Here is a 24,924-nt window from a genome sequence, read left to right on the forward strand (position 1 = left end):
CATCTACACTACCACATCAGAGGCAAATATATCTGGTAGAAAGTTTATTTGCATATCTTAATTAAAAAACATCTTAAGCACTGGAATCTAGTGCATTTAATTGTTCTAGAAACAAAAACAATTCCTCTCTTCCCTCTCTGATTACGGTATTTTCAAATTCAAACAAGGCCAGGAAGAAGTTAAGCACATAATTAAAATAAAACCATGTCATTTGAAACTAAGAACTACTGAAATATCAAACCTGATCCAGCTGCCAAAGTCAGAGTTTTTCACACTGACATTTTTCCTGTCTTATTACAAGTTAGAGTTAGCTTTAAGCCTGCATAGTGTCAGCTTTAGCTCCACCTGTATAGAAAAAGGAAAACAATATGACAGCCCCAAAGGAGGAGATGAAGGGCTGAAATTAAGTGAAATTGTTCCATATCTAGTGTGACCTTTCCTTTACCAAAATACAGAGAACCTTACCTTAATAAGCAGATTTTTAGATTGTGTTTAGGAGAAAAAAAGCCTCCTTCAGTGCTCCCCACTCTGCCCCCTCCTCCCGCCCCCCGAGGTTAACTTCAGATAGACATCTCCAGAGCAACAGACAAATCCTATGGCTAGTGCTGGCCAAGTAATGTTAGGACAGCCTAAACAAAGGGTGGAAATGGGGATAAAACAGGAGTATCCAGATCTAGAAGAACTGATCTACACAATTTTTTACAGATTTAACTATATATCTGTTTAGAAACAAACAGATATAGTTAAATCTGTGAAACCCCAATGCAGGCAGAAACAACAAGGAGTCCAGTGGCACCTTAAAGACTAACAGATTTATTTGGGCATAAGCTTTTGTAGGTGAAGAAGTGAGGGTTTTTTACCCACAAAAGCTTATGTCCAAATAAACCTGTTAGTCTTTAAGGTGCCACCGGACTCCCTGTTGTTTTGGTGGATACAGACTAACACGGCTAAACCCTGATACTTGACATAATGCAGGCAGATTTATACTGTTATCAAAGTGCTTCTATCTGTACAGCCTATTTCAGTAAATTGACTACATTTCTAGACCAATATAGGTAAATCGATATAAAAACTGTGTTGATAAGCCTGAAGATGCCAGTGAGAAAAATGCAGTAACAACTGAAAAAGATCTTAAAACTGTTTTTTCCCCAAAGTTGTAACTGCATCTCATAAAGGAAATGTAGTGTTTCATGTACTCGAAATATAAGTGATTAAATTAGTCACAAAGCCTTTCCTCTGAGTGTACTACTGTATGCAGTCTGTAACCCTCAAAGAGCTACCTTCATTCTGCAAGAGAATTATCAATCAGCAGACTGGTTGAACCCAAAACAAACAGCACCTCCTTTCAGTGGTCAGGTGACTGTTCCAACCTTGATGTGGTAGGAGATGGAAACCTGCAGTAATCTGGCTCTGTATACAAGATGCTAGCAATAAAATGTGGTTCTCACAGGAAAAGTAATCGGAGTTACAAAAAAAAAAAAAAAAAGGCCAAGAGATCATATTTAAATATTGTCACAAACTGAACTCCTGCAAAATCTAACCCTAGGAACTTCCTTCCTAGACCATTCACTGAATATTTAGAGGATAAAAGACTCCCTTAAAGACACAAGAAAAAAAACAAAACAAAAAAACCCCACCTCTCTTCAGATAAAATATGAATCTTATAGAAGATTTGTATGGTTCTCTTTACTTGTTATAACATGATGAACAGAGTTTGTTAATTACCCAAATGACTTGCTGCAGTTTTGTTCAATCTGTTTATCCTGCAGACTCAACAACCATGGCAAATACCTCGATGTGGGACTGATTTAGAAGACATGAAAAGGGAGGAGGGGGCAGAGAGACTGCAGCCTGAGCAGTTCCTGTAAGAGAACACTTCTGAGCACTCCAATCTTTTCACACTTTGATAGGGATTAACTTAATGATCCCATACATTGATTCCTGGTGAATTACTGCAATTCTATTCAGTGCAGCACGCAGCTGTACATCATCATACTGTACTGCAAAATATCAATCTTCTAAGAACACTGCTGTAATGAGAGAGGTGTATGCTTTATAGAACTAGCTACAAAATAAGTAATGCACAGAAAAAGCCACCTTTAAATTAAAATAAAATAAGACATTTAAAGTTTGGGTATTCTTCATTATGGGAAAGAACCTTCCACTTTGAGACCATTATCCATCAGAAAAGCTCCATCTGTTGTATAATTATCTCTGATAAATGACACTAGTCTGAGCTTCATTAGAGAGGTGGGGGGGGGAAGGAATAGAGCTAACTGGAACTGTAAATAAATCTCACCACTGTTTTGCACTTAAACTAAAGCCATCCCAGCAGGAAGGTGTAAAGAATTTTTTTTATAGGTAATATTTTCAAGTGCTCTACTGGCCATGCTGCCTAATATCAGTCACCTTGGAGCATCCATTGATGAGTGTGTAGCAATAAGGGATGGAAAACATTTTATTTCTTTAAATCCCCCTTCCCCGCACCCACACACATTCTTTGTAATCCAACTCAAGTCTCAATGAAAACATTTTCACAAAACCTGGCCCAGCAGCATGGAAGAAGTGCCCTGTATCACCAAATGGTAGATCTTGGGTTATGAGTGAGCAGGGGATTGAAGGCCCCAGACCTGTGAAGGCCCAACGTGTTGTTGAATTCTCTAGGAAAGGTGTTGTAAGAACTGCTTTTACAGCACCCCACAGGTTTTTCCGTGGAGAAGCGCTGGACGGAGGGAAGTGATGGGATGGTGGCCGCCAGCAACTGTGTGTGTGAAGGAAAGACAACAATAGTCACATTGCAAATTAACTCTTATTACAGCAACTGATATCAGAGTGCCTTGGAGTTTAATTAATGGGACGTGCCCATTACTGCCTGCCATAGTACCGACAGGATATCCAAATATTGTATTTATAGCATAGTACAATCTAATTTTAATTAAAATTTATGTTACAGTTAGTACAAATAAACTATCACAATCTCATACTTGTATGCAGTAGTGTTGTACCCGTGTTGGTCCCAGGATATTAGAGAGCCAAGGTGAGTAAGGTAATATATTTTACTGGACCAATCCATACGGATACATATGGCCTTGTTCAAACCACTCAAACTAACAAAACTGAAACCCAACAAAGGCAATGTATCAAAGCTCCTTCAACCCTGGCACTCTGAGGCAACTACTATAGATAAGAACTCAAAGTGTTTAAGAACGCTGGCATCTCCAGAATCTTCCCTACTAAAAAAGATGTGGATATAAATATGTTCTCCTTGAAATGTGAATGTGTATTTGCCATTCATTAGATATCAGGGTATTAAGAGCAAGAGAGAGTTTCCATAGCCCACCTTTCAGAAAAGAAAGACTTTAGTCTGAAGAAAATGAAACTATGAATCACACATTATTTACGAGTGTAACGTATTGTAACATTTTTAACTCAATATATTACACACAGCATTAACTCATACAGAAATTTAGAATAAATTTTCCTGAAAGAAGGCAGACATTAGCCCAGAGTTTTATCATGCCAAGTCTGAACACTTTACCTCTGCCTTTAGATAGGATTCTAGCCTGTAAGAGTTCTATAAACAGAGAACCGTGAACAGGGAGATGGGGTCAAAGATCATCCCACAGTCAGTTCTGTGAGAGATTTACCACCAGTTTAACAAACCCTATGTTACAGCCAATACTGCATATAGCCATTTAAAAAAGGTTTTAAAATAATGCTATATGGACCAAATTGATAAGATTCTGGTTTCTATGCCACCACATACAATAGTTTACCTGTAGTAATGTAGGGACAGAATTTCATAAAATGGGTAAAATTGTCTTAGAGTCAAATCAAGATCAGCAGGACTAAAGCTCAAATAGCTGTACATCAGTATAAAAATTGTTTCTAAAGTCACAGTGGCCCCTTTTTTGTTTGTTCATTTTTGATTAAACCCAACTGTTTGAGTTTCATGATTATTTTCTAACTCCCTCCTCCCCAAAAGAGAGGTCATCTCTTTCTAGTAAGAGACAGTGACAAATGGCACTGAGAAAAGAGCAGATGTTTAGGTTTCCTCTGTTTTCCCCTCCTCAAGGCTCATGCACTTACATTCCTCTTTACTCAGCGAAGTTACATTCAGTTCTGTCGAAAGTTGCTGGTTGGAGTTAACAGTCTGCGTAGTTAGCGAGGTATTGCTGTTGTCACTGTTTGTTTCTCCAGAGAACAAATCTGATTGGCTGTTGCTTGTGCTGGGAGTGGAGTCATCATCTGGCTGCTTCTTTTGGAAATCTATCAAAAACAAGGTTGAGAAAGTGGAATGAGGTATGAAGGCTACTCACTTCATTTTATGCTTGAAGCAGCAGAATTGAGAGGAAAAAAAATGAGAACAGTCCAAAATGCAATGAGTACACGGTCTGGGTTAACATCACTCCAACTGATTCCATGCATATGCTGTAGAATAAAATGCCGAAGTAGCCTTAAGATTTTTGATTTATTCCAGATTTGAAACTTCACTTTAGAATTTCCTTGTTATTGACAAGTACTGACAGAATGCTTAGCACTACACAAAGACGACAACAGTCCTTGTTTCAAGGATCTTGGTCTAACAGAGCATCCAAAGTTTACTTGCGTGTTTGACAGTCGAACACTTAACATACGTGCTGTTGTATAAACAGTTAAAACGAAGTGTGGAGAAAGTATGCATCTGATGAGGTAAGGCCTGGAAGAGACTCCCTGGGTTATCTAATCCAACTATAAGAATATTTACACTATGGTTTTGTGAAAAATGTTTCCCATTGTGACCTGTAAAGTTCCACTAAGGTAGCAGTGATGGGAGTGCTAGAGTAGACAGGGCTTCTGGTTGTCCTTCAGCATTGTAAGCACAGTATGGTCTAACCTTGTTCTGAGCAGACCTACATAAACATGAGTAAAATGCCGGTGATGGATGCCTGGCACTTTGTCTACGCTAGTGCTCCCCGCCATTGTTCCCACTAATGGAGCTGAACTGGTAGCAGCAACTGTGGGAAATTTTAGAGACCGTAAACTAGCGTAAAGCCTGCCTGATGGAAATAGGCGTTGCCTTTATATTATTTTTGCTGAACATTTTATCTAGCCCGCTATTTAAATACCTCTCCTGATGGTGTCTAGGGCTACATCTACATTGCAGCACGGTGTGGACAACAGGCGTGTGACTTGCAGACCACACCCAAGTGTTGCGCTTTAACTGCCCTGTATGGACATGCTGGCAAGAATGAAAAGGTACCTAGTTTGTGTTAGCATAGTCCTGTTTGAAAGATGACTGTGTTAATGTCAACTGGACACCTTTTAGTTTGTGTCAGCAGCATCCTTAGAGGGCAGCTAAAGAGCAACACTTTGGTGTGCTTTGCAGTTCACACCCCCATAATGTGACACGGTGGAGACAAGCCCTAAGCCATCTCTTTGGATGATCGCTCCAGTACCTAGACACCACTTAAGTGAAGGATTTAACACCTAAACCTACAATTTTCCTATCACGCTGCTGCTTCTTCTAATATTTCAAATGATGAGTAATCCTCCATCCTCTACACTACTACTTCTCAAACCGCGGCAGGCAATCATCATAATCATCCCACTTTATCTGCTTTTTGCCAAGCTATATACAGTTAAGTTCCCTTAAAACAAGAGAAAACTCCTTATATACTCCATTTATACTGGAAAAAACTCAAAGATATAAAGTAAAAATATAAATGTTTTCCCCCAACTTTGCTATTTAGCAAATATGACAAAAGAAAAGATAAAATTGCGAGTATAGAAATGCCTCCCTCCCACCCTCTACCAGAGACTGCAGTGAAGTCATAGTGCTTCACATTTCAACCGTAACAACAGAATACATCATCCCCGGATCATGACTTCATTATGGGATCCAGCAGATGACCTCAGTGAACACAGAAGTGTCCTAAAAAATTGTGAAGAAAAGTTTAGAAAAGTACTGGCAATGCAAACTGTTTGCAGGTAAACTTTCATCCTTCCCGCACCAAGTAAAAACCTCAGCTTAATTTTCTCCACAGACATATCTTGTAATTCTTTTATTTTTCCTCACCTTTCCATGTCTTTTCTCTAACATACGGTGCTTATGGTACCTAGATTGTAAGCAATTTAGGACAGGTACTATGTCTTTATACTTGTATACTGCTGATGCTATACAAGTAAATAAATATGGAAATATTAGCATTAACATTCAGCTATACAGGACAACCATCTTATTTCCTCGGCCTCTCAGTCCTTAACCTTTTCCTCCATGTCTCAGACTTGGCTCATTCACCCCAGTTGTACTCCATCTGTAGATAAGAAGCAATCAAACAGCCCATGGATTCCTATGGAGACGGGCTCTCATCTTTAAAACAGATGAGAACTGGGGAAACCACAGGTCCTTGCAAGCAACGTTCCAGATCTAGCCAAGCAGCTGGGCCACTCATATCAAGGCAGATCATTGCATGTTGAGACCTGTAGCCTCCATGGGCTGCTGCATATCTATATGAAAGATGAGAGTTTGCAATCTCCTCCATTTCATCATAATTTGCTAATACTTGAAACAAATTGCAAGGGACAATTCTCCAAATAAAATGGGGTCTGGGGTCTGCTGCAAGGTAATGTTTGCATTTTGATTAATTTCAGGTTGCTTTGCTTTTGGAAAGGTGCGAGGAAAAAGCAGAGAACAAATTAAAATGCAAAGAATGCATATAAAACCCTTCAAGTCTCCCCAGATGGTTCTGCTTATCTGAAAAGTCGCAGCAGTTCTCAAACTCTGGGTTGGGACCCCAAAATGGGTCACAACCCAATTTTAATGGGGTCACCAGGGCTGGAGTTAGATTTGCTGGGGCCCTGGGCTGAAGCTGAAGCCCGAGGGCTTCAGCCCTGGATGGTGGGGTCAGGGTACAGGCCCCCTTCCCAGGGCTGAAGCCCTTGGGCTTTGGACCCCCTACCTGGGGTGGCAGGGCTTGGACAGGCTTAGCTTTGGTTCCCCCCTCCAACGGTCATGTAATCATTTTTGTTGTCAAAAGGAGGTCACAGAGCAATGAAGTTTGAGAACTGCTGTGTTAAAAAGTTGCTCCTCACAGCTTCTGCTATTCTCCCTATGTTTATGGCCTTCCACCCACCCATATCTTGCCCCGCCTGCCCTTTCATGCCCAGGGATTCTCCTAGGCCCCCCAACCTGCCCAGGTTCCTATCCTGGTAGCAGCTCATCAGTCCACAACAGAGGTGGAGCCGCTGAGGGAGAGAACAGACAAGACATGTCTAGGTTGCGGAAATGAAAGGTGTTTTTAAAAAGTGTTAGCCGATATACGTCAACATATTTTTAACCACCACTTCGCACCTAGTGTAGACACAGGGCTTACCTGGATTAAGAAAATAGATAGTATTTAAAAACATGTTACCTAACACTTATCTCCTTTCAAAAACACAGCTGAACTCTTTTAAAAAGCTTATTAGCTAGTTGTGATCACTCCTTAGGCTCCCAGTTAGCCTATCCCTATATATAGTATCTCCAGCCAGCTAATATATTTGTAAAGGAGTTACCTGTGTCTAGAGTAGCTGCAAAATCATGTTTAAAATAATGCTAGCTAATATTTTCAAACAATCTACGTTCCTAATCTAGACAGGGCCTGGGAGTGAGCTGCCAGGGGCATGAAGCTTGAGCTTCTGGTACTGAGCTAGAGAGGAATTCAGCCAGGGACTGAGGGGTCTCCTGCCTAGCAAGAAGCAGTTCAAAGGAAAACATTTCACCTGTTGCAACAGCACAATCTTGAGACATTGGCAGGGATAGCAGTTGTCACAGATGGGTTTTGAAACCTTGGGAATGTCTTGGTCAAATGAGAACTGTTGGCAGGTATGTTTCATTCACTTTGAGCATGGCCCTTGAGCTCCTGGCTGAGTACCAATCTGACCCTTTGGCTAGAGAAAGTTGGGCACTGATGGTGTACACATCCTGCCTACACTAAATGCTCTCTACCTGCAATGCAAAGACAGAGCAGAGATCAGATAAAAAATGTTCTGTGATGGATTTATATGCAAAGCACTGCACAAAAGTTAAGCTGTGTTGTACACATCTCAGAAATGGAAGTACCTACAACCCTTGAGCAGTGGAACAAAATATATTATGGTTACACTCCATATTCTACACCAGTGATCTGCAAAACCCAATTAAAAAGTCAATTTAAAGTTATAATAATAGAAATTAAGAAATGTATTAACATCCTACAAGTCAAAAATTCTCAGCTGATTTATTTTCCCACTGCAAAACAGGTACAAATATTTTGCTTTTGGGCTGTGCTGCATACTAAGTTTCATCCACAAAGAGTATTTACAGGTGAATTTTAAAACTTTAAAAATTAATCTGTATAATGAAAGTCCTGACAGACCCCTAATGACAATATAACTAACAGTGGCCCTACACTACATCTCCCAAAGCTATTTATTTGTTTAGCCTGCACACTCAGCAAGGTTGGTTTTTTTCTGAAAGGCTGTTCATTTTTACACCCCACTGATAAACTTTCCTGCTTGAAACTGGGCACAAAATGCTGACAACCAATTCATCATTCAGTAGGGTGACCAGATGTCCTGATTTTATAGGGACAGTCCCAATTTTTGGGTCTCTCTCTGATATAGGCTCCTATTACCCACCACCTCATCCCAATTTTTCACACTTGTTTTCTGGTCAGCCTATCATTCAGTAATGTCATTCCCCAGAAGCTTAATACTGAAACAGCTGGCAGATTAGAGCAGCTACACTGCAGCAGTGTCTACGTAACAATTATACACTTTTAGCCATTGTGGCCCTAGGATGTCCTACATTCAGAACTGTATTCTTTATTCATTAGGATCTGCTAGCAGATTTGGCAAACCAATTAGCTCACAAAGAACTCTCACTTGCTCCACTTTGTGTGGTAACTGAGCATGTCTATTTTTTGGTAACTGTTTCTTCCAAGCAGACAAGAGGACGCAGGAAAAATGTGGAAACTGCTGCTCCAAAGCAGCTGAAAGACATTCTAGTTCTTCCAAATAAACCACACTGCTTTTGGAATACAAATTCAACTGAAAATGGACAGCAGAAGGTTTTATAGGTCCTACTGATGACAGACTGGTGCCATTAAAAACCATCACCAAAATGCACAGAATTCAAAACATGCAAGTGGTCTAAAACAGAAACTGGGATTTCCACATGTTAAGTAGTTTGGTGCATGCAATCTTAGCTATTGGTCCATCTGAATCAAGCAGATTTTGCAGTTAGCTTTTTTTGCAGTGTTTGGTTGATCAAAGAGACAGAGGGTCCATATGGAGCTATCTGAAGAAGTGAGGGTTTTTTTACCCACGAAAGCTTATGCCCAAATAAATCAGTCTTTAAGGTGCCACCGGACTTCTTCTTGTTTTTGTAGATACAGACTAACACGGCTACCCCCTGATAAATATATCATACAAGCTTTTGGTCAAATACTGTTCTACAGTAAGTCAATAATTTCTGGATTCTGCTAGAACAATGCATGAACAGGCTGCAACACAACTTCATTGTGTACCTTCCCTAGACCCCACAGCATTTAAATGAGTTTTCTTACCTTAGAAAAGTTATAAGTAAATATCTAACAGCAGAACTCCCTAATGTCATCTACATTTCTGATTTTGGTAATAGTAGTAGTGTAATGAAAGCATGGTCTGGAAGACTGAACATGGGACTAAAAACCAGCTATTCATTCCACTGACTCATTATGTTACCATATCCAAGTTGCAATCTTTGCATCTGTAAAATGGTAATAGAGAAGGAGCCCTTAAATTCCACCATTTTCAAAGATTCTGCTGTTTACTAGAAAGACAGAGGACAGCATTGAAAAAGATCTTTTAAAATTTCTTCCTTTTTGAAAGTGTGTCCACTGTATTTACATGCCTCACAAAAATGTCTTAGTGTTCTGCAAATGTCAAATGGTAAACATTAGTTCACTATTTTAGAATCAGTCTTTCAAATGTAAAAGAGCCCCAGACCAGACCATTGTTGACATTAAGATCCCACAGCATCAGAATAGAGTTTGCATATTAGAAAACAAAATACATTAGAAGAGATCCAACAGCACAAGGGCATTAAATTACTTAGCACGATTGAACAACTGTAGTTTGGATAGAAATCAAGAGATAAAACCAACAAATAATGAAGAACAGAACACAGCTTCAGTACGTATAACTACAGGTAATTACTGAAAATTGTATTGGTAGCAGATAGTTTAAGTTTCAATGTAAGACCCATTTTTTCCATACACTTCGCATTTTTAATGCTGATGTGAACAACGTATATATTAAAAATCATGAAAGGTTTCATATTAAGTGTAGTGCTCCAATTTTTAATTGTGCAGCTGTAAATATTAATGACAAACCGAATTAGTCTTGTTAATATGTGTGTGTGTGTGTAAATATAGTATATATATTTTATGGGATTGCATTTGGTTTCTTTGAATCAGAGCTTCAGTTAATACCTCGATCTCACTCATACATCCCAAAAACTGGCAGTAAATTCTGAAATGTTGAGTTTATCTCAAGCCATGTAAGCCCAAGCTGCTAGCAAAACAGTTAGGTGGATGCTGCCAATTCTGAAAGAGTTTATGGGCTGTCAAGTTATTTAAAAAATTAATCATAATTAATCACGTGATTAAAACAATTAAGCATGATTAATCGCACTGTTAAACAATAACAGAATACCCTTTATTTAAATATTTTTGGATGTTTTCTACATTTTCAAATATATTGATTTTAATTACAACACAGAACACAAAGTGTACAGTGCTCACTATTTACTTTTGATTACAAATATTTGCACTGTAAAAAACAAAGAAATAGTATTTTTCAATTCACCTAATACAAGTACTGTAGTGCAATCTCTTTATCATGAAAATTGAACTTACAAATGTAGAATTAGGTACAAAAAACTGCATTAAAAAACAAAGCAATGTAAAACTTTAGAGCCCAAGTCCACTCAGTCCTACTTCTTTTTCAGCCAATGGCTCAGACAAACAAGTTTGTTTACATTTGCAGGAGATAATGCTGCCCACTTCTTGTTTACAATGTCACCTGAAAGTGAGAACAGGCATTCGCATGGCACTGTCACAGCAGGCGTCACAAGTTATTTACGTGCCAGATGCGCTAAAGATTCACATGGCCCTTCATTCTTCAACCACCCTTCCAGAGGACATGCATCAATACTGATGATGGTTTCTGTTTGATAACAATCCAAAGCGGAGTGGACCAACACATGTTCATTTTCATCATCTGAGTCAGATGCCACCTGCAGCAGGCTGATTTTCTTTTCTGGTGGTTCGAGTTCTGTACTTTCTGCATCAGAGTGTTGCTCTTTTAGGATTTTTGAAAGCATGCTCCACATCTCGTCTCTCTAAGATTTTGGAAGGCACTTCAGATTCTTAATTCTTGGGTCGAGTGCTGTAGCTATCTTTAGAAATCTCACATTGGTACCTTCTTTTCGTTTTGTCAAATCTGCAGTGAAATGTTCTTAAAACGAACATGTGCTTGGTCATCATCTGAGACTGCTATAATATGAACTATATGGCAGAATGCGGGTAAAACAAAGCAGGAGACATACAATTTTCCCCCAAGGAGTTCAGTCACTAAGTAATTAACACTTTGGTTTGGTTTTGTTTTGTTTTTTGAGCATCAGCCGCATGGAAGCATGTCCTATGGAATGGTGACCGAAGCATGAAGGGGCATATGAATGTTTAGCACATCTGGCACATAAATACCTTGCAATGCTGGCTACAGAAGTGCCATGTGAATGCCTGTTCTCACTTTCAGGTAACATTATAAATAAGAAGTGGGCAGCATTATCTCCTGTAAATGTAAGATAAACTTGTTTCTCTTAGAGATTGGCTGAACAAGAAGTAGAACTGAGTGGACTTGTAGGCTCTAAAGTTTTACATTGTTTTGTTTTTGAGTTCAGTTATGTAACAAAAAAAATCTACATTTATAAGCTGTACTTTCATGATAAAGAGATCGCACTACAGTACTTGTACGAGGAGAACTGAAAAATACTATTTCTTTTATCATTTGTACAGTGCAAATATTTATAATCAAAATAATATAAAGTGAGCACTGTACACTTTGTATTCTGTGTTGTAATTGAAATCAATATATTTTAAAATGTAGAAAAACATCCAAAAATATTTAATACATTTCAATTGGTATTCTACTGTGCAATTAAAGCTGATTAATCGCAATTAATTTTTTTCAGTCAGTCAATCACGTGAGTTAACTGCGATTAATCAATAGCCCTAATTTTTATTCTTTTGATTAAAATCTCAGTAAAATTCTATATGATGTTACACTCAGTTAATAGCTTTAACAAGACAAAACCATAACAAGAGCTGGTGAGAACCAAGTGGTTTGTTATCATTTAAAAAACGTTATTAAATGAAAATGGTCTGCATACAGAAGACTTTTCTTTGCGCTCTGCATTTATTGGTGCTTTCCCTATGCTGAAAAGTGAGAAGTATGTGTAAAATAATGAATGACTAAAAATCCACCTTATTACAGTGATACTTCTGTACTCTCTAGTATCCTATATTGAAATGTTATTTTGTAACTTTCTACAGAAATACCATGATGAGTTTCAACTAGTATTTAGAGGTACACAAGATAGATACTAGGTATGGGGCAATTAATTATATTTTGTCAAGGTCCAAATTTCTTGGTCAAGGTCCAGACTCCAGAGAAAAATAATATAAAAATAACAATGATGATGATGAAAATAGAAGAAGAAGAAGAAAATAAAAAAGAAGATTTTGTGGTCTGTTCAAAAGCATCTGGCACTGCAGATTTGGCCCACAGTCTGCCTATTGACTGTCCCATACTAGGTTTTCTTTCCCCAGCAGTAAGATTTTATGCACTGATCCTCCTCCCTACAGAGTACACTTCAAAGTGGAGGATTCTACTGGCATCAGTTTAAATGTACTCACTCACTCACTCTCTTTTTTCCTCTCCCCGAAACTAAAGACTTTCTGCCTGAAGGAGTAAAAGGAAATTATCCAAGAGTGATGCATAAAGTGAAGCCTGTGGGCCAGGTCCCAGTCACAAAATTCTACCATACAGCATGCAGCTGCCTTCATCTTTAACAAATGCTGCTGGCAGAAACTTCCTGTCTTCTTTACAGCCAGCAGCTGCCAACCCCAAAACAGGATAAACTGACAGATTTTGGAAGCTAACTGTATTTTAAAGGGTTGCCCCCTATATGATGTTACAGTAGCACAATTAGGTTAGTGGGGAGAGAGAAGTCTAATGCAGCCTTATCTTGTGTCAGCTATTTAATAATCTGAGAATGTCAAAGGAAGGGAAAAACTCTTGATAACTCAGGTTACTTAAGCATTTACATGCAACAGGATCATATACATACACACACTCGGAATACTATATATATATAAATGTTCTGAGTTAGATTAACTGAAGAAAATTAGAGAGACAAGGCGGGTGAGGTAATTTTTTTTTTTTAATATCCACAACATGAAGAAAATTAGTAATTCCAACTTATTATGATTATATATATATATATATATCCATACACATACATATATATAGATCCATACACACACACACACATATATATAAAATCATAATCAGTCGGAATTACTAATTTTCTTCATGTTGTGGATATTAAAAAAAAATTACCTCACCCGCCTTGTCTCTCTAATTTTCTTCAGTTAATCTAACTCAGAACATTTATTTCCAGACGGCAGAGATTCAGTTATTAGTTTAGACCCTCCACAGAGAGAATAAACTAGATTTCAGAATTTTCCCTCTTCCCATTCATCAAGTCAAAGCAACCACCAGCATGGCTTCAGGTTCTAGTCCTCCAAGTGAGAAAGACACCATACACAGCCTCCAACTGTGATTTTAAGACTACCAAACCAGTGTAATCATATCTGTTTAATCCAGTGTATGGATCTAAGGAAAAGGAAAAAGAAATGTAGTGTACCTTCCAACTTCCCCATTTAATCCTCAAGCACTAGGACTAAGGAAAAGATTTAATATGAACTGTTCAGTAGCCTTAGAAATACTATGCAAGTACTTCAAATTCTGTGACATCCCACAATAAGACAACAGTTGTCTCAGTTCCAGCATTCAGTTCAGCCAAGCATTTCAGATAAGATGCATTACATATTGTAGCACAGTATCTTCAGGCCTGACCTTGTTATTTATGAAAGTGGCTGTAATTTCTGTAATTTGCTACACTTATTTAAAACTATGTAGGATCATTGGGTTTCTGGTACATTACCTGCTAGTCTTATGCCCAACACTACAAACAATATAGGTATATCTGTCATACAACAGAGGCAGAATTCTGAAAAGAGTTGTGTCTACATTTTATAATATAAATGAATTTATACAAGCCAGTGTCTTTACCTGTTACCATATCATGAACTGAGAGCAGCACAGCTGAGACGAACAAGCCATGAATTTAAGCACTATCTTTTGCTTGCTTTGAGAGTAAAAGTTAGAGGTTTCTGATATCTGGTATTATTATAAGTATTGATGTAACCAGCAGGATGGTGTGTTCTCATAATGCATTTCATCTGTTTGAAGTATTAGTGGTACCAAAACTGAATATTTGAATCAGCCAAGTTACGTTTCTAACCAAAAGTCTTACAAGTAATTAATTAATCTGGTTTATTGCTGAAAGTACACTGTCCTTTGATTTTTCATTCCTACAGCAACTAGAGGTTTGAGGTGTAAACTAGCAAAAAAAAGTTATTTGGAGAACATTTGCTTCTTACGCAGCATTTATTGTGCAGACCACACACTTTTCCCTGCAAGAGTATCTTGTTCTTTTACAAAGCATAAATTAACATGGTAGCATTACAGTAAATGTCTAACAATCCATTAGCACCACCATAACATGCACAAGAGACTTTACCTTATTCTAGTCTAATCAGAAAATGGTTTCATGTCTAAAAGAATGCATATGTTGAAAGTACTGTATGAGAAGGAATATGAATATTATGACATTAATTGCTACACTGTACTGTTTATTTTAGGTTATTCTATCATTACATTTTTTTTAAGTGCCTGGAAAAATGGTTAATACTCTTACCTCAGATTAGTCAGGGTATTGCTTCAAGTTATGAAATATAAAAATAAACTATTTGTTGAAATTTTCTGCTTCACTGCATATTAAAAACATCTCAAGTGCCATTTATATTTGACTGCATTTAGGATAATAAGCTACATTCCATCTTCTGCTTATGTGCCCTAAATACACATTTGAATAAAACCACAGCTTCTGGTCCTGGAAAGACAACTGTACTCCACACTGGATTATGAGTATTTTTTAATACTATTCAAAAGGATGCGCTAGGCAGCTTACAGGTAAACAGACAAAGAGCCTGCCCTGAGGGGTTTATAATGTAGAATTTAGACAATTATTTGTATTACAGGGGCTATATAAACATGTAGTTAAAAAAAATAGTCCCTCTAGCAGCTGACAACAACAATAGGAGGCAATTGGGGGATGAAACAAATGTAGAAAGGGGAGGGAGGGTGAGATAACTGTAATTATGAACATGTTTTTGTTTGAACTAGCAGCACATACAGTAGAGGTTATCCGATATATAAGCAACAAATGAAAAAAACAAACAGAAGGGGTGGGGTGGGTATGGACAGAATGTGGAGACTCAATTTATGGACATTTAGTAAATGTTTATTTTTAAAACACATAGTCAATCTTTATTCATTCACTGAGTTATTAGGAGGGGTTTTAATGAAAGGGTGGCATTGTTGACAGAGGAGGCATGAAAGGAAGAGAAAGTCAAAGATGTAAACGGGGATACACAGTGAAGGGGCCTTGAAAGCACGGGTATACAGATTCCCTTACAAGAGCAGGGCCTGCCAGGGTAAATGAGGAATCCGATTTCCCTTATGCAACATACTAAAGTTACATTATGCATGTGCAGTGTGGCTCACCATACTGGGGTCTAACAAAGCTTCCAGCAAACCATTAGAGGCTTGGTTTCCTGTACTACTCAACTATCTAGTAACATATTACAAGAGCATCTGATGCAGAACCTCCATTCATTAACTGAAAGGTTCTTTCCAACATGGAGGCTTCAGTTCAGTCTTTGTTTATTTTAAGGCTGCTTACACTCCCTATGTTGTTATATTTCTAACACAATGTAGCAGCAATACTAACTTGAGTTTAGATAGGACAGTAATTTGTATGCTAAAAACCCTAGGTTTTTCACATTTAATTTTTCTCTTCAAACACCAGAAAGGGAAATAAAACAGCTCAAAAAACAAGTGATGCTACAAAGGCAATATGAAGGTGACCAGCAAACAATGGGACTATATCACACTAGAGTCAGATATATAAGTGAAAGTGATAGCTGTATTTCTGGAAGTATTTGTACTCCCGTTCCTTGGGTGCCCAGGAATCTGGCTTAAAATGTATAAAAAGTTGCTCACAAATATTGTATTTAACTTTTGTGCAATTACTGGAGACAACATAGAACATATTTATTTTTCCCTCAGTATTAAATTTGATGACACTTTTGCTTTTAGTTAACTTCCATCTTCCTTCTCCTCTCAAGAGAAAACTTCTGTATAAGTAAAACTATCAAGTCTTCTCCCTTGTGGCTATTTTACTCCCTACATAGTCTTGTGAGATTGATATTTTGGCTCAGGAAATCTTTGCTTCATTACCAGGATGCCTTGATTTTAAGTATATTCAGCTATTACTAAGGGAAGTGCAGCAATGCATAAGAGTAACTACTAAACAGAAGCAAATAAGAAGTTGGATTGAACAATGGGATTAACTGGAGAGTTTTTATATTCACATTCTAAGTAACTAATAATCCCAAAGATAGATATTTGAAAAATAGCAAGACAATAAATGGATTTATATATGTGAGCAGAAGTATCTATAGGAACTCTCTTAGCCAGGCTTCTAATATAGCTATTCTGAAAACAGTGTCATTTCCCCAGCACTGCATGCTCCTATTATCTCCACAGTAGTTGTGCAATGCTGAATGGATCGACTGGGTGATGAAAAAGTAGTTTCCCTAGCATCTGCAGAAGTATTCACTGACAACAACTATCTCACAAAACAAAGACACTGCCTGGGTTGTCAGCTGTTGAAAGTAACTTACTGTATCATTTTTGCCACTCACCAGTACCATGCAAATAAATCTAGCATTTTAACAAAGGTTGTGTCACTTTTTAAATTGCTATGCATGCACTTTGACAATATTGTTAAAGAACTTTTATCCTATAACAGGGTGACCAGACAGCAAATGTGAAAAATTGGGATGGGGGAGGGGGGGTAATAGGAGCCTATATAAGAAAAAGACCCAAAAATAGAGACTGTCCCTATAAAATCGGGACATCTGGTCACCCTATCCTATAAAACCTGCAAATGATGACAAGGAAGCATATTTATTTTTACTCACAAAACGCATTAATTTATTGAAGCTATTACTTTGGCAATCGGCATTTCTCATGTTCCCTGCTGTAGGACACTTTATCTTAAGTAGTCAGCATTCACACTGACTCCATTACACAGCATGTATGGTGGAAAAGTGCTGTATAAACACAGTACTGCACTGCAAAAAATAAATCTCATATTGCAAAACTAAAAATTTGGATGGTCAGCTATTTAACAGCTGGTTCTATTGGTGGAACCAGTAAAGATGTGTGTTCTTTTTATAATGTAATTGTAATACATGGATTCCTGGACCTGTGGCATGGGAATGACTGAGTCAATCAAACCAAAGTGAAAGGATGGAATTTGTTCTAGCTAAATTGTGAAACATGTACAGTAGAACCTCAGAGTTACCAACACCTTGGGAATGGAGGTTGTTCATAACTCTGAAATGTTTGTAACTCTGAGCAAAACGCTATGGTTGTTCTTTCAAAAGTTTACAACTGAACACTGACTTAATACAGCTTTGAACCTTTACTATGCAGAAGAAAAATGCTCCTTTCCCTTTATTTTTGTAGTAGTTTACGTTTAACACAGTACTGTACTGCATTTGCTTTGTTTTTGTCTTTGCTGCTGCCTGATTGTGTACTTCCAGTTCCAAATGAGGCGTGTGGTTGACTGGTCAGTTTGTAACTGGTGTTAGTAACTCTGAGGTTCTACTGTACCGTTATTGCGCCTTAAGTTTGGCAACAGGAAACACTTTTCTTAAACTAACATTTTCAAATATAATGGAGTGTTTACATACATCAAGGAGAGCTTTTTGCTCAGTGAAATATCTATGATGAACCATTCCCAGTGGGTAGTTTTCACTTAGTGTTAAGAGCCACTGTAAAATACAGTTAGAAGAGAGAGAACTGTAGCAATAAATAAACCTACGAACTGAAGGAAGCAGGAACAAAAGCGATTCTGAGGCTGGCAGGGAACAACTGATGAGGAAAGAGAAAAAGAACTACGGGTACATCCACACTTAAAACACTACAGCAGCACACCTGCACTGGTGTAGCTCTTCAGTGTAAACAATACCTTTGCCGATGGAGGGGGTTCTCCCATCAGCACAAGTAATCCACCTCCCTGAGATGCAGTAGATCCAGGTTGACGGAAGAATTCTGCCTACGTGGGGTGTTTGGTCAGCTTAACACCACCACTCCGGGGTGTGAAAAATCCACGCCCAGACTGACATAGTTAAAGCAACCTAATTTTCTACTGTAGACTAGGCCTGACTCTGTATTGCTTGTTAAAGTAATAACTAGGAGGTAGGGTGACCAGATGTCCTGATTTTATAAGGACAGTCCCAATTTTTTGGTCTTTTTTTTTTTTAAATATAGGCGCCTATAACTCCCCACCCCGTCCCGATTTTTCACACTTGCTGTCTGGTCACCCTACTAGGAGGTGATATGTTAATTATCTACAAGTATTTCAAGGGTATAAACATCAAGGAAGGAGAAGAATTGTCTAGTCTGGTCTGAAGGAAGAAAACAGTGAGCTATGAAACTAAAGAAAACTGAGGATGAAAAAGATCATGGAAAGTGTACTAAAAGGTTCGGTCTGCAGAACCCAGGGTGGATAAAAATCAATTATTTTTTTTTAATTTAAATTGGATTTTTTTGATAAAATGCTTTTTGAGGGAAAAAACTATCTAAGTTTTAATTAAGATACATTATAGCTCAAAAGGTATCTCATCATGGAATAGGGATTATAAATTCTAATTCTATAGTATGAGACAATACATTCATGTAATGTTTAAGAAAAGTTTTGTAAATGTGTTCCAATAGTTCATGGATTAGGGACTCAATTTTACGGGGCTCCAGAGGCTTCTCTATAGATTATTTAGGTTTATCTTTCTATCTACCCAATGGGACTCAGTGCTCAGTCTAGAAGATACCATTAGAGATTCTTAGTTTTGCAGTTCTCAAACTGTGAATTTGTGTCTCCAGAGACAACATGCTTGTTAATAGCAAAAATAATTAAATAAATGGGTGAGAAATAACGGACCTCAACCCTATTGTCCCTCTACAAATTTGTGTACACAGTCAATCCCTTACCTGTCTCTAAAAGTGCAAAATTTCACAAAGTTCAATGAATAGAAGATTGTTGGGGGCGGAATAGATCTGGACAAGGAGAAGAAGTCTGGAGATAAATGTGAGAAGGGAGGGACAGGCGGTAGAAACAAAAGTGAAATTGTTTGAGCAGCATATTCCAGAAGTCTTAAGGTCTTTCTGAGTGTAGCCTTCATTGATTTGAGTTCTACCATACCATTCCCTCACTAGAAGGGAAAACCTATAATGGCAGTAGGCCGTAAGAGAGACCCAGTTTGGCAATAAGAACCATTCAAGAAATATATGTTTGCTGATGATGTTATAAAGAAAGTCACCCCAGTGAACCGGTGGAAGTCACTTAAACGCTTGGATTCAGAGACTGCTGAAGTGATAATCTCCCTTTTAACAGCAGTAGCTTCTTCTGCCGGTGTAGAAAGAATAATTTTCTTCCTTTGGACTAATTAATTCCAAATTGAGAAATCGTTTGGGACCTGAAAAAGCAGGAAAGCTTGTATTTCTTTTCCAGATTATGAACCAACAGGAAAATGAAGGTGAAGATGACCGAGTTACCTGCAGAAGCCAATATTTTAAGTTTCTCATGTTGACCTGGCTGACATAGTCGATTTAATTTTTTTTTAATATTTCATTTAACTATTTTAGTTAAAAACAATTTTAACAAAAACAAACCTGATTTGAAAAAACTTGAATTTTTAACTAAATTAAAAAAATTCATATGCTTGTTTTGTTAAAATATTATATGCTTGCTGTTAAAGAAAAAAATCCAGAATACATAATGTTGTTGTTTTAGTTAAATAAAACAATTTAAATGTCTGTCTGGTGATGTTCTCCTCCTAATATAGCATGGCTAGAAAATCCTCCAAATATTAATGATTAACCTGTTGAATTGGAGGAGATAGTTCACCTCCAAATGACTTCATAAATATCTGCTTCAATTACCTTTGATAAATGAAATAACCAAACAATCATTCATTTTCTGATATAGCTGTAAAATTAATCTGAAAAGTTCTCAAAATAAATCACTTAAAAATATATAGCGTCTACCTTCTAAAAATGAACCTACATCTGTCTCTGGGTTGTGAAGAAAATGTATTAAGGTTATAACCACCAACAAGAATGTACTTTTATGTAGAAATCCATGATTAAATCGAGTCTTCCTCACTAGTGATTTAAATCATTATTTAAATCAATTTGATTTAAATCCAATCTACCCTGGTAGAACCTACTCAAGTAAAGGGGTGGAAGCCCTTGTATATAGGCATTTAAAATGTGTACAAGACAAACTCTAGAGACTATATTGCAGGTATCAGTTCTGTATTGGATGGGACACAAAGTGGATAAAATGACCGCAGTCACTTTATCTTCCCTAAATTTCTATGGTTTCACCTCTATGATTCTTGAAGTATAAGTACCCACGTAGAATAATTGCACAACACTGATGATTTAGGATAGAAACACACACAGTTCCAAAGCGATTTCAAGGAATGCAAAGACATCCAAAATGCAGTGTGTAACAAGGGAAAAAAATCCTCTCACTGTGATTAGAATAACTTATTAAGCAAATGCACACACAAACCAAGGAGTTGGCAACATGGGAGAGTCTGAGGAAATGGACTAAAAATGAAGTGAACTTCTAGATGTATATCATAATAACTGAGGGCCCTTGGAAACTGGATTACTAATTGATGGATACAGAATTTAATTATCCTCCACATTTACTCTGGACACTTGAATCACAAGGCATGTAGAAGCTAATATTGTTTTAATAAAAAACTTTCAATTAGCTTCTCTTGTACTGCTGTTATCTTCATAGCCTGCCTTGACATGCCCTTTCTGATGTCTAGAGAGAACCCTAGAATTTCAAAATATACATCTAGTTTTTTAATTAATATATCTAGTCCAGCCTACACAGTTCCAATTAAAGCAAACGTTTGCCTCATTTTCTGTCAATGAGATTCATTTAGAGTTCAAGCATTCTCAAATATTTGCCTCAAATATGAACTGCAAGAGTTTTCACAAGGGATAAAAGGTCTTTATGTTAAATTGAATCTTTCTGGTTCTAACTAACAGCTAGCTGGCCATTTGCCTTTTTCTCAGTCCTAGTTAAGGTATTTTAACTACACAATGAAGTCAGTAAAAATTGTTATCAAGCTCCAGGTATATTATACATTCACCACAACCACCCACTTGTTTCCTTAGAACAGCAAAGGTACAAACCTATACGTCTCTCTGGAAGAGAGAAGGAAAGGAGGAAAAGGCCCAGGAATCTTAGAAAGAAAATAAGCAGAGGAGGAGAGGGAGCCACCACTGTTCTTTGTCCCACCCATCACAGACAGGGAATGTTACTTTCCCCAAGGAGAAGATCCAGGATAAAGTATGTTAACTACTCAGAGTCTCAATTTATACTCACCCTTAAATTGTGGGCCCCTTTCACCACATATCACCACCTCATTCACGTACACGTTGTGGATGAGAGAGTCAGTCACTTACACAATGCTGTTCAGCAGACAGCTACTAGGAGGGGAAAACATGCCAACTTCATCTTCCATGTTACCTCCCTAATTTTCTCAGCTCTTACAAATTCAGTCAGTGAAAACCTTGAGGTTACTTCACTGCCTTTCCTTAACTGCACAATATTATTATTTTGGGGGTGGAAAAGAGGAGCGCACAAGTATACTTCTTTCCCATTCCATTGACCATTATAGAGTTATTTTAGGATTTTATACTGCCATCTATCACCACAACATCTAAGCGCCTTGCACATAAAACCAGTAGCAACAATGAAATCTTTAATAGACTTCATGGAGTGTCTGGCACATCTCCCTTTTTAGGGAGAAAACTCACTGGGGTAGAATTTGTAGATATTTTATTAAATAGCCGCTGCCAGTGCCAATAGAAGCATCTGCAGCCTCTTCAGGCAGCCACAACTTCCCGGGCTGGTCTCACCCCCTGCAATGGTATAGGAGTCTAGCTGAGCAGGGCTCCTATTTAGGCAGAGGAAGTCAAAGGACATAACCTCCCATTCCCTGATTTGGCAAAGCACAAATAATTAGGATACAATTCAATTTAAAACAAAAGACTAAGATTGGCTCACACATCCTGACTAAAAAGGACAGAGTCAAGGAGAGAAACTAACTCCAAAATGACTACTTAATCATATGTTGTGCACAAACATTCCCTTATGCATATTACTAGTAATAATGTTGATTATTAAAAGTGACTGGGCTTTAAAGATTCATTTTTCTTGTCACTATTGAGGCTCCATTTTCTTTTTGTATTCCTCAGCTTGAACAATGAAAATAAGTTCAGTTAGGTTTACTTTCAGGTTCTGGGTGCTGCAGTGCTTGGGTTTCAGATACTTCAGGTTAATATTTATTTTCACAGGATTTATTTTTTAATTTTGGGATTATTTTCATTTGTCATTTTTTCCATAGAAACTTGTTTTTAACAAAATTCAACGTCTAGGACTAATTTACACCGATAGTGACTCTAATGTATTTTCATGGACTGTGAGGTCCCAACCATTTGGTTAAAGTCTCTCCAATATATTTGAAAATACATGAACCTATCGAAATGGTGAAGCAGTGGATACTTTCTATAAGGCAGGAAGTGAAACTAATATTTGAAGTCAAACTTCTGCTAAATATTTGAGATTATAAAAGGGCGGGAAAGGGTAGTGACATCAAAGTTTACAGTATATCTTAGAAACTGAAGCTTTCAAAGTTTAAAAAAATTTAACTCTGGAGAAAATGTTATTTTTAGGAAGTTTCCAAAAATTCAGAAATAAACTGTATTAGCAATTGAATACTGAATGTGTATGCTCAGCAATCTAGTCCCGTATGTCTGGAAATAAAGTAAACATTGCATGAACAAACTAAGAGAAGTGTCAGAAAGAGGTTGTCGGTGTCTGATGAAAATAACCCAATTACTGAAATTACTTATTCAGCCAATCTCATTTAAAAAAATAACTAAAAAGAAACAGATGTAAGCATTAATCGGAATCTTTTACATCCTGCACCAGACGTGGCTTTCAGAAGAGACAGCACTTTAATCCCTTTTACTGTTGAGAAGTGTCCTTCAAAATTCTGCTGCTTGTTCCGCAAGAAAAAGACCAACTTAATACATGTACAAAAATTTCCATACCCCATGCATCAAAGTGTCAAAAAACCACCAAGGAAAGAAAAACTGACCTATATTTATGAACCCAAAAGGTCAAGCGAAGCAAACTTTTCACTAGACTCAGTAGGTGTAAAATAACTGCATTCCCATTAAATTCTCACGGTGGAACACTATGAATCAGAACACAGCATCAATACAGACAACCTTTGCTATCACTTAAATTACTTGCTATATTTGAAGGTACCTCTCCATTTGAACATTTCCTTAGGAAAAGGACAGAACATTATTGCTGTATATGCACAGTGGTAGATTACAGAGAACTGCCCGCAGAGGATGAGAATTCTCTCAATCTTTATGGGTGTGTCTACACTGCCATGTTTTCTTGCCCACATAGCATATGCCTACACTATCAGGGAGCCAGTCTCCCAGCCTGACTTGTGTTAGTGGGGCTCATGCTAGCATATTAAAAATAGCTGTGTGGATTCTGCGGCACTGGCAGAGGTATGGGCTAGTCACCCAAATTCAGACTCAGGTTAAAGGGTGGGTCTGAGATCAGGTCACTAGCCCAAGTTTCCAGGAGTGCTGCAACATCCACAAAGCTATTTTTAGCATGTTATTGCGAGCCCCGGTAGCACAAATTTGTCTACCTAAGCTGCAAGGCTCACTCTCTGCTACAGTGTAGACATAACCTTATGTGAGCAAGAAAACATGACAAGGTGTTGTGTTATATGGAACACCTGTATGATTTGTCGTAAGTTTTGTCTATTTTAGAAAATTGTTTGCTTGGGGAAAAAAAAGAGTATGAAAATTACATTCATTCTGGTACGGATTACAGGCATTTTCATTATTATTCATTCAGTCCCACAGAACACAAAAGTAGCTTATCTCAAGTATTCCAACTACTGCAAAATGAAATATGGTACTATAAAAATAAGCAGATTTGCCAAGGTACATTTTTGGGTTAAAAAAAGAAAAGAAAAAAAGATGTTCTTAACATACCAATCACTCCCCTCCTCTCCTCCCTGCCCCCCCAAAAGCAGGGGAGGAGGGGGAATGGTCCCCAAGGATTATGCATTCTTGTCCCTCCAATGGAAAATTTGGATAATGCAACTCCTTTGGACCAAATAATTATTATACAGTAAATATGTCTGAACTCAAAGTAGCCCTTGTGATGTTGAAGGGAGCTTTTTAATCCCCAAAGCTTGTGAATAATAAATTATGTAGGATAAAAATTGGTGTCATTATCTACCTTGTTGGTATTTTCTCTATCACTGACAT

At 37.6% G+C, this 24,924-nt stretch overlaps 1 protein-coding gene and 1 long non-coding RNA gene across 3 annotated transcripts in view; one reads left to right on the top strand and one right to left on the bottom strand.

Annotated features, from left to right (window-relative positions):
- Nucleotides 1-2,110, top strand: part of LOC120401466 — a 28,010-nt gene extending 25,900 nt beyond the window's left edge. The window contains exon 6 of the long non-coding RNA XR_005596457.1: nucleotides 1,770-2,110. This is a non-coding gene — a long non-coding RNA (uncharacterized LOC120401466). The remainder of the gene's footprint in view (nucleotides 1-1,769) is intronic.
- Nucleotides 1-24,924, bottom strand: part of ZFAND3 (zinc finger AN1-type containing 3) — a 230,188-nt gene that overhangs the window by 64,273 nt on the left and 140,991 nt on the right. For both annotated transcript variants that reach the window (XM_039531511.1, XM_039531510.1), the window contains exon 4: nucleotides 4,090-4,269. In XM_039531511.1, coding sequence (XP_039387445.1) covers nucleotides 4,090-4,269 — 180 coding nt within the window. The remainder of the gene's footprint in view (nucleotides 1-4,089; nucleotides 4,270-24,924) is intronic.

This window comes from Mauremys reevesii, linkage group 3 (assembly GCF_016161935.1).
Source record: "Mauremys reevesii isolate NIE-2019 linkage group 3, ASM1616193v1, whole genome shotgun sequence".
NCBI lineage: Eukaryota > Metazoa > Chordata > Testudines > Geoemydidae > Mauremys > Mauremys reevesii.